At 40.6% G+C, this 10,906-nt stretch overlaps 1 protein-coding gene across 6 annotated transcripts in view; it reads right to left on the bottom strand.

Annotated features, from left to right (window-relative positions):
• Qrich1 (glutamine rich 1) overlaps window positions 1-10,906 on the bottom strand; it is a 50,030-nt gene that overhangs the window by 31,565 nt on the left and 7,559 nt on the right. For all 6 annotated transcript variants that reach the window (XM_010615612.2, XM_010615613.2, XM_010615611.3 and 3 more), the window contains one exon: window positions 3,000-3,329. In XM_010615612.2, coding sequence (XP_010613914.1) covers window positions 3,000-3,308 — 309 coding nt within the window. In that variant the 5' untranslated portion in view covers window positions 3,309-3,329. The remainder of the gene's footprint in view (window positions 1-2,999; window positions 3,330-10,906) is intronic.

Raw genomic sequence — 10,906 nt, forward strand, 5'->3', positions numbered from 1 at the left:
GTAAAAAAAAAAAAAAAAAAAAACAGGGCCAAGGGATTTAGCTTACTGGTTCCGCTGCCTGCCTCAAAAGCACAAGGTCCTGAGTTCAATCCCCAGTACCAAAAAAAACAAGAAAATCAGACTTAAATGTGAACTGATAACTGTACTTTCCTAGTGGTCAGTGAATGAGTAAATTACCTAATCTCTAAGCTTCAGCTGCCTCAAGTGTAGTAAATAAGAGGGAGAAGGTTCACTGAGGAGTTGCGAGAACAGTATTTTAAAATACATAGTATGATGCTCAAGCCAGGTATGGTAGCTGAGGCAAGATCTAAATTCAAGCTCAGCCTCAGCAATTTAGCAAGTTCCTGCCTTTTTTTAAAAAACGAGTTATTTACAGGAAAATGAATACACTGTTGACATAAGTTTCTCTTACATGAGAAATCCAAAATAAAAATAAATTACAAACTAAAAGATACAGCCATGTGTGGTCCCTATAATCCCACTGTTCGAGAGGCTGAGGCAAGAGGATCAATGAAAGCTCAAGTCTAGCCTAGACTACACAGTGAGTTCAAGGTCAGCCTGGGCTAATCAGTGACTTTAAAGCCAGTCTGAACTACACAGAGAAACTTCCTCAAAAAAAACAAATAAACAAAAGAGATGGAGGGAAGGAAAGCAGAAGTGAGGCAGGAAAGGGAATGAATAATTTGGGTTTTGTTGTTGTTGTTGTTGTTGTTGTTTTGGTACCAGGATTCAAACTCGGGTCCTTGCACTTTCGAGGCAGGTGGTGGAACCACTAAGATAAATCCCTGGCCCTGGAAAAGGGAATGAAAAAGAATTGAGATGTGTTATATACATACACAAACTCCCACCACCGGGCGTGGTGGTGCACACCTGTGATCCCAGCACTTGGGAGGCTGAGGCAGGAGGATCACTGTGAGTTTGAGACCTGCCTGGGCTACATAGTGAGTTCCAGGTCAGTCTCAACTATACAGTGAGACCCTGTCTCAAAAAAACCAAAAACAAAAAAACAAAACAAACAAACAAAAGAAAACAAACTCCCCACAAGGAATGTAATCATTAGGTACTACAAATATGCACTAATAAATATAAAAACTAAAGAAAACAAATACATAAAAATAAAAAAGGGCCAGGGGTCAGGCATGGTGGCAAATGCCTGTAATCTCAGCACTTTTGGGAGTCTCAGGCAGAAGGATTGCTATCTCAAGTTTGAGGGCAACTTGGGCTACATAGTAAGTTAAAGGCCTGCTTGGAACACAGCAAGACACTGTCTCAGAAAAAATAAAAATCCATAGTGGAAAAAATATAATTCTTACTAAAAAGAGAACTGGCAATTAGTATGAATTATTAATTATATCACTAACCTGGTGACAAAGCTAATGTTCTGAGCTTTAAATACAATTAGTTCTCAGTAGCTGTGGGTTCTACAAACATGGATTCAACCAAGTGTGGATCAAAAACACTTTTAAAATCACATCTGTATTAAATATGCACAGATATTTTTTTTCTATTGGGGGTAGTGGAGTCTTTTGAGATAGGGTCTGATTACTCAACCTAGGATGGATAGCATCCAATTTGCTATGTAGCCCAGGTTGGCCTTGAACACAGGGTGATCTTCTTTTTTTTTTTTTTTCCTCCTTTGGTACCAGGGATTGAACTCAGGTCCTTGCGCTTGCAAAGCAGGCAGCAGAACCACTGAGCTATATCCCCAGCCCATAGGGTGATCTTCTTGCCTCAGTCTCCCAAATGCTGGAATAAACCAAAACAGTGTAACTCTTAACACTATATTAGATATTATAAGTAACCTAGACATGATTTTAAATATACAAAAAGGTATGTATGATCATCTGCAAAATCAATTCTTGTTTTTTTTCTTTGGTACAAGGGGTCAAACTTGGGACCTTGTGCTTGTGAGGCAGGTGGTGGAACCACTGAACTAAATCCCTAGCCCTACATCATTTCATAAAAGGGACCAGGCATGGCTGCCCACACCTATAATCCCAGCAATTGGGAGGCTGAGGCTGGCGAATCACTGTGAGTTTGAGGCCAGCCTGGACTATAGAGCAAGACTCTGTCTCAAAAAAGGGGGATGAGGTGGGAGTGGCTTAAGCATTCAGATTTTGGTATCTTATGTAAGGTGTCCTAGAACTAATCACTCATAGATACCAAGCGATGATTTAATGTGCTTAATTGTTAGTTAATTCCCGATCTTCTGGAATGGACAGCAACAAAGCCTTACATGCAGCTATGATATCCAGAGCTCTTTAATTTCTATACCATTCAGTTCTCCAAGGGAAAACAGCATGCATCTGTGTTTTTTTCAGTTTACAGTGACTGAAAGCATTTTTAGTCCATGTTAACTATAATAGCTTTAGTATTAAACAAAGTTTCAAAGGAGGCCAAGGATTTAGCTTAGTGGTAAAGGTCCCGAGTTCCATTCCTGACACAAAAAAAAAAGTTTCGAAGACTCCCTTTTAGTAGCATATACAAGGTTACTACTATGTTTGTTTGTTTTTGGCACCAGGGATCAAACTCAGGACCTTGTGCTTGCAAGGCAGGTGGCAGAACCAGAGCTAAATCCCCAGCCCCTAAAAGGTTACTACTAATCAATCTCTAGCACTGGGGGGGGGGAAGGAAAACTATACCCTTTACTGAAAATAATTTTTTTAAAAAAAAGTTTTATTGGGCCAGGGAGTTAGCTCAGTGGTGCCACCACTTGCCTTGCAAGGTCCCAAGTTCAATCTCCAGTAGCTAAATAAATTTTATCCCATCTCCCCACTTTTTCTTTTTTTGAGATAGGGTCTTGCTACATAGTTCAGGCTGGGCTTGAGTTTACAGTGATCTTCCTGTCTCAGCCTAAGTGCTGGGAATACAGGTATGTGCCACTACACATTGCGCCAAAAATAATTTCTTAACATCTGTACAGATATAACGTTCCTAATACCCAAAACCCTGACAACAAATAAAAGTATTAAACAGGCTGCTAAATGTTTTCCTTTTACCTGAACCTGCTGTGGCTGCTGAACCTGGATCTGCTGTTCTTGCTGGGTCTGTGGCTGAACACTGGTAGTGACTGGACAAGCAAGTTCAAGCAAAGACCCAGCCACTTCAGTGCTGTCTGTGTAAATGCAGTTCCCACCCTGTTGGTACACCATGGTAGTGGTGGCTGTCTGCTGGAATTCCTGAAGAGCTTCTGGACCCTTAGAGGCCAATGAGTCTAGAAATTCCTTCATCCTGTGTTGTGGGACAGACCGTGCCTTCACTCGGATGTATTCTTCAAAGGAAATGGTGTTCTCCAGAGAATTATTCATATTGCAGAGTCCTTAAGGTTCCTAAAAATAAAATAAATGGACAGAAGTCAAAATGCTATTGTTTTGTTTTTATTTTTGAGGCAGGGCCTCACATTTGCAGTGATCTTCCTTGCCTCAGACTCCCAAGTGCTAGGATTACAGACATGAGCCACTATGCCTAGCTACTAGGCTATTGTTTTTGTATCTTAAAATGCACAGAAGCAATCACCCTGACATCAAAATAAAACCAAATCAAAGTAGATGCCCATCAGGGCAGCTGAATATATCTAGAATCCAAAATAAAGTTTTTTAATATCGTCTTGCATTTTCACTTAATATATAAAGTAGTTCCATTAACATTTCTTAAATCAAACTATATCACACTAAAAAACAATGCGTCACATTACTGGATGAAACAGGCTAAAAACACAGTCTGTATCTGCCAGGAGGCCAATCCCACCTTTTCAGCAGCAACAAGCATTATTGCAAATAGTAAATGTCATATGCAAAACTGCTCTCTGATCATCTCAGAGAGGACTACCAAGCAAGTAGAAAGAAGCCAGAATCAGAGATTCCTACTGACATGTTTTGTTTCAGCCACCAAGGATGTCACACAGTGGAGAGACAGGTATGCCATATAGCTGTGGAAAGACCTGAGAAAGGGGACACGTTCTTCATCTCCCAAACAAAGCACCAGCTCTTATGAGAAACACTAAAAATCTCACTTTGCCCAAACAGTCAGTGCTCATCTTTCTTTGTGGTATAGCTTATTGATTAAGAGCATGGACTTGGAGCCAGACTACCTCGGCTGAGTCAACCTCAACTGTGTAACTAAGTCAGTCAGTGAACCTTTAGTTTTTGTGCCTATAAAACAAGGATAAGATAGTACTTACCTCAGAGTTGACATAAGGATTAAATTTATATAAAACACTTAGAAAAGTATCTGAGACAAATAGGCAGCACTATATAAGTAATGATTTACAGTTGCTTAAATAACTAAATCACTACACTTAAGTTCAGAAGGCAAAAAATTAAATAAAGTTCACAACTCACTTCTTCAGGTTTTTCATCTAATATTTATGTACTGAAATTGACCTACAAAGGTGAATATTCACCCAGAGGACAATCATACCATATGTGGATAATGAATGACCTACCAGTGCTATCTTTGCAACTTCCTCCCTTGACTAGTACCACCTCCAGGAGCAACAGCAAACCTTGTAAAGTTTCCTGCTAAAAAGATTATCAATTTCAAATATCCAGAAATATGAATTGCTTCCTTGAACCATCAGGTCAGAAATGCTAGTCTCTCTTTTACTGCCCAGATGCTCTGCCTTATGCCATAGATTTCAGGTCATTTCTTCCACTTGGCTCTAAACCCCTGGCAGACAAAACTGTGTCCTGGTCCTCTCTAGATCACACATTTGGAATTCAGTGTGGAACAGGAAGAAATGATTCCTTCTTCCTGTGAGATCTACAATTTATAACAATAAAATGTACAATGTAGTTGTATACACTAGGGAAAATGCATACAGGAATTTCCCCTAGGAAACTTAATACACACCCTGGGGAAAAATTACTCATCCAGCAAGAGTGAAACCAGAGAAAAAATATGGTCCTTAATGCAATTTAATGACACTGGCACTACTTCTGTGGGGTGCTGTGTAAATAGAGGAGACAAATTATATTTCAATGCTTCCAAATAATTGATTCAGTAATAAATCTTGTAACAATGCATATAATACATTGTGAATATATTTATCCATAAATAAAGAACACCACATCTGAAATTACAATTTCCTGGGCATCTTAGGAAAGCCTCCTATTTTTGGGGGGGACCCAAGATCAAATTCGGGACTTTGTGCTTGCAAGGCAGGCAATGGAACCACTGAGCTAAATCCCTGGCCCAGGAAGCCTACAATTTTAGAGCAAACAGTACAAGTCATAGGAGTCAGGGGAAAACCCTTGTTGATGTGCTGTCCTTTTTTTTTTTTTTTTCAGATAGGGTCTCACTATGTAGCTCAGGCTGCTCTGGAACTCCCTATGTAGCCCAGGCTGGTCTTGAACTTGCAGCAATACTCCTGCCTCAGCCCCCAGAGTGCTGGGATTACAGGCGTTACCACCATGTGATGTGCTGTCTTCAAACAACTAATTCTTGTTTGCCCCCTTTCCATCTTTTTAGACTATCTCCCTTACTGAACTTTCCCTTTCTCCCTGCTACTAGAAGCTTTCTCTCAGAGTAGAAAATTAGTCTTGAAGCCTGCTATGAGAACTAAAAGGAAAGTTTTCCATGATCTCCATAGCACATGGAAGACCATCAGGGCCAAGCACACTGTTCTTCTGTTAGATCCGGCACAGGCTACTCAAGTGTAGGTTATCGCCGTCCTCAAGGCTGGAATAAACACTCAGTAATAGGTATAGCTCAGTGGTGCCACCACCTGCCTCACAAGCACAAGGTCCCAAATTTGATCCCTGGTACCAAAAACAAAACAAAACAAAAAACTTCAATAATATTACAGAGTTCACAGTGTGCAGGACTCTAATCACATTCTGCTCAAAGGAGTTACGGGAGATATATGGGAAGCTATTAATATGGCTCCTCTACCATGCTGGTACGTAATTCAGGTTTTTTGCTTCCACTATAAAGAAAAAAAACGAAAAAACTGCAAGGCTAGCATCATGTTGCACTCCTGTAATCCCAGCTATTTAGAAGGCAGGAGAGCCAGGCGTGGTGACACATGCCTATAATGCCAGCACTCGGGAGGCTGAGGCAGGAAGATTACTGTGAGTTCGAGACCAGCCTGGGCTACATAGTGAGTTCCAGATCAGTTTTAACTACATAGTGAGACCCTGCCTCAAAAAACAAAACAAACAAAAAGGCAGGAGGAATGCAAATTGAAAGACCAGCCTGGGCAATGCAGTGAGACCCAACATCAAATTAAAAATGTTTAGGAAAACAAAAACATATAAGAAAATGAAAAAATGGAAATAAAGTGTTTGTAAATGGGGAGGAGAGGAGGGACAAGGGGAAAAAATGAGAACCAAGGCCTGTCATGTAAAGATCCCAATGATGAATGTAACTATATTGCATACATAAAATATTCCAATAAACCCAATGAGAGAAAAAAAATGTTTAGGGAATGTAGCACAGTGGTACAGCACTACTGGGTTGGATCCGTAGTACCATAAAAATACGTAAGTAATATAATCATTATGGTTTTCTTTTTGAGACAGGGTCTTGCTTTTTTAGTTCAGGATGGCCCTTAACTATGTAGCCCTGATTGGCCTCAAACTAGTTGTATGGGCTGGTCTCCAATTCACACCTTATGTACCATCATACTTGGCAAGCAACGAAATCATTATGTACTACAAACATGTAACTAATTAATTGAAAAACAGTAAGGCGGGCCAGGGATTTAGCTGAGTGGTGCCACCACCCGCCTGCAAGTGCAAGGTCCCAAATTCAATCCCCAGTACCAAAAAACCCCTGTAAAGCAAGTGGTGGCCCATGCCTATAATTCCAGCAGTTGGGAGGCTGAGGCAGGAGAATCACCATGAGTTTGAGGCCATTCTGGGCTGCACAATGAGTTCAAGGCCAGCCTGAACTACACAGCAAGACTCTATCTGAAAACAACAACAAAAAAAGGCAAGGCAGGGGATGTAGCTCAGTTGAATATCCAGCAATAAGAAAAAGGAAAACCAAGTTCAAATGGAATTTACATTTCCTAAAATTTATTTTATTCAGGGCCAGGGATTTAGTTCAGGGGTTTCACCACCTGCCTCGCAAGTGCAAGATACCAAGTTCGAACCCTGGTACCAAAAAAATTTTTTTTTACTTTCTTCAATAAGTCATTGCATTCCCATAAATATTGAGAGAATATATGAATTTTCCATTACCTAAGGTGGAATTCATAACCACTGTTAAATTTTTACAGTAGTAAGGTAATCATGCAACAGAAACACTTTTTATCTCAATCCGAGGGATAATCTATGTATCAATACAGTGAACCCTCCCAGTTACTACCAGCCTCACATGTGAACAACACGGGTTACAACTGAAATTTTACTTTTAGCTTATGACCAAAGTCTTGAGTTATGACCTGAATGCCACTCTTTCCTGTGTGGGGTTAACTGAGGAATCCTCAATTAACTGAGAAATATCTCTCTAAGGACCCTGTGATCTGTCTGGAAGAAAGTGTGCCCTAAAATTATACAGGAGACTCTGAAGGCCGTGTAGAGGAGCCTGAACCTTCAACTGACCCTGTGGGTGATGACAGTGTCACTACAGCGGAGTCCATAGGCTTGCAGGTAGACAGTGGTGATGCTGAGGAACTGGTGGAGGAACACTCAGAGGAACTGTCTACAGAGGAACTTCAGCAACTTCTGGCTCAGCAAGAGAATGGCAGCTGGGCTGGGGATTTAGCTCAGCGGTGCCACACACGCCTTGCAAGCAAAGAGTCTTGAGTTCGATTCCCAGTACCACCAAAAACAAAAGCGGAAATGGCAGATGAGGAGCTTTCTGAAGAGGAGGGGGAGTGTCAACAATCACTGCAGTAAAGTTCCTCTTCTAAAATAAAGGAAACCCTGAACAAATGGACAGAGCTACAAACATTTGTAGAGACGACCCACCCAGAGAAAGAAAAAGCCCATCTCTGCATTCACTTTTTTAATGCACTGTCACATCATGCTACAGAACAGAGTTAAAGAAAAAACAGAAACAGACAACCTTAGACCAGCTTTTAGTTCTGAAAAGGTTGAGACCTTAGTGAGCCAGAAAAAGGTCCTAGTGGGCTACTCACTCTCCCAAGAAAAGGACACAAGAGAGCCAGACTCCAGGTGTTCTTAAGGAAGGGGACTCTCTTTCCAAACAACTACCTTCTAATTCATTTTCCCTCCCAGCAAGTCAAAGATATTAATAAGTAACTCTGAATGTTGGACACAGTATGAAATTGTTGTTTCTGGTAAACTAGGCACATTTTATAACTTTTTGGTGAATACCCTAGCAAAAGTATTGGTGTTTCTGGTAAACTGTGCACATTATACAATTTTTTTATTATGAAAAGGTTAGTTAAGGGGTGCTTTGGGAGACTTGGAACACACTGAGTATTTCCATTACTTCTTATGGGAAAAAAATCTTGACTTACAACCAACTTTAGTTACAACCAGCCCTCCCAAACCAATTTAGTTCACAAATCAAGGGTCCACTGTACAAAGAAATACTGCTAAATTGGGCTGGACATTTAGCTCAGTAGTTCCACCGCCTGTCTTGAAAGAGCAAGGTCCAGAGTTCGATCCCCACACCAAAAAAACTGCTATGTTTATTTTTTTGTTTTGTTTTTCTGAACACTGATAAGTTAAGAGAGCTGGAAAACCTAAATCTCTACTAAACTCTCAGTAACCTTATTTCCCCTCTTTCATATTCAGAAATTCAGATAAGGCAGATTAACCATCATCCTATACTAAGTATGAAAAAGTTTACCAACTTTTCTTCCTAGAAATAATATTTCTTTGGTATTTAGGTTAGCATTCTACCTATTTTTTCTATTGGGTTTTTTTGTTTTGATTTTTTTTTTCTTTTTTTTTGAGACATAGGGTCTCTCAGGCTGGCCTTGAACTTGTAATCCTCCTGCCTCAGCCTCCAAAGTGCTGAGATTACAGGCATGTGCCACCACACCTGGTCATTTATGAAAAGTAAAAACAGCTAAGTACACTTTGACCTCTGTTTTTGTTTTATTTGTTACAGTACCAAGGATTGAACTCAAGAGACCACAAAACTACATCCTCACAGGCTTTTTATTTTGAGACAGGGGCTCATCAAGTGGCCAGGGTAGGCCTCAAACTTGGATCCTCCTCCTTCAGCCTCCTTCAGACAAGTACAGTAACTGGGATTATAGGCGCGTACCACCATGCCTGGCTGACCTCTGTTCTTAAGTCTACCAATTTTAAGTATTTACCACCTGTCCAGCAGAGCTTAGGGCATTTAAGTCACCCTCCTCCCACCCTCTCATCACCCTCTGCCAGTCACTTTATTTTTCATATTTGCTATGATCACTTTCACACCTGTCAACCTCTATTTGTAGACTTATTAATTTCAGCATATCCCTGGATTTCCTACTATATAAAATAAAGTTCCGCACTATTTCTTTTCAATGTGATGCTAGGGATAAAAACCAGGGTTTTGCATGTGATAAGCACACATTTTACCAGTGATCTACCCTCACTTCTTCTTTGCCCTCTTTTTTTGACAAGCACTTCACTGAGTGTAGTTCTGTTTAAAAAGTTTTATTTTAAGAATACAATATTTGGGGCCAGGGGATTTAGCTCAGTGGTTCTGCCACCTGCCTCACAAGCTAAGGACGTGAGTTCAATCCCTGGTACCAAAAAAAAAAAAAAAAAAAAAAGAATACAACATTTGTTTGTTTTGGTACTGGGGATGGAACGAGGGACCTTGAGTTTGCGAGGCAGGCAGTGGAACCACTGAGCTAAATCCGTGGCCCCAAGAACATAACATTTCATATCAAATCAAAATCCAGGGTTTTTGCTTTTTTTTTGGGGGGGGGGCAAGCTTCCAAAGTAGACAGAAAATATTCTACTGCCCAAGTCATCTCCAAACAAATGCTATCTATAAGTATTTCCAGAATAGTAACTTCAAAGAAAGTTACTACATGGAACTCTAGTCCAAATCAGAAGAGAGTGAAAGCTTCAAAAAGTATCTGCTATGAAGCATCAAAATTCATTATTTTTGTCGGGTGTAGTGCCACACACCTGTAATCCCAGCACTTGGGAGGCTGAGGCAGGAAGATTGCTGTGAGTTCCAGACAAACCCGGGCTACATAGTGAGTTCCAGTTCAGTCTCAACTACATAGCAAGACCCTGTCTCAAAAAAAAAAAAAAAAAAAAAAAAAAAAAAAAAAAAAACATTCTTTTTTCAGTGCTGGGATTAAACCCAAGCCCTCTGCACTCAGCTACATTCCAAGTGTCCCACCACCACCACCTTTGATAGTGATAGGATCTCACTAAACTGGTAAATTACCTGGGCTGGGCTGGAATCTGTGATTATTTGCTCCAGCCTCTGAAAATGCTGAAATTACAGGCCAGTCCCACCTCACCGGCCAAAATTTACTCTTTAGAGCTAGGGATGTAGCTCGGTGGCAAAGCATTTGCCTAGCATAAGCAAAGCCGTGAGTTTGATCCCCCGTAACACAAAAACAAAACTTAATTATTTAAACTTCTATCAAAAGAGAGAAACCCAGGCCAGGGATTTAGTTCAGCGGCGCTGTGCCTGCCTTGCGAGTGCAAGGTCTTGAGTTTGATTCCCAGTCCAAAAAAAGAAAAAAAACTAAAAACAGTAAAAGAGAGAAAACCAACCTAGCATGGTGGCACACCTGTAGTCCCAGCTACTGCGGAAGATGAGGCAAAAGGATCACAAATTCATGAGCTGAAGATGTAGCTCAGTGGCATAATGCCCCAGGTTCAACCCCCAGTGTGACTAAATAAGTAAAATAAAAACAGCTAAGATGTGCCTCGGTGGTGGAGCACCTGCCTAGCATGCACAAGATCCTCAGTTCAATTCTTGGCAGTATCAAAAGGGGAGGGGGATGCTAACATATTTAATGACA

Source organism: Fukomys damarensis, unplaced genomic scaffold, assembly GCF_012274545.1.
Source record: "Fukomys damarensis isolate Sample0158 unplaced genomic scaffold, DMR_v1.0_HiC HiC_scaffold_37, whole genome shotgun sequence".
Classification (NCBI taxonomy): domain Eukaryota; kingdom Metazoa; phylum Chordata; class Mammalia; order Rodentia; family Bathyergidae; genus Fukomys; species Fukomys damarensis.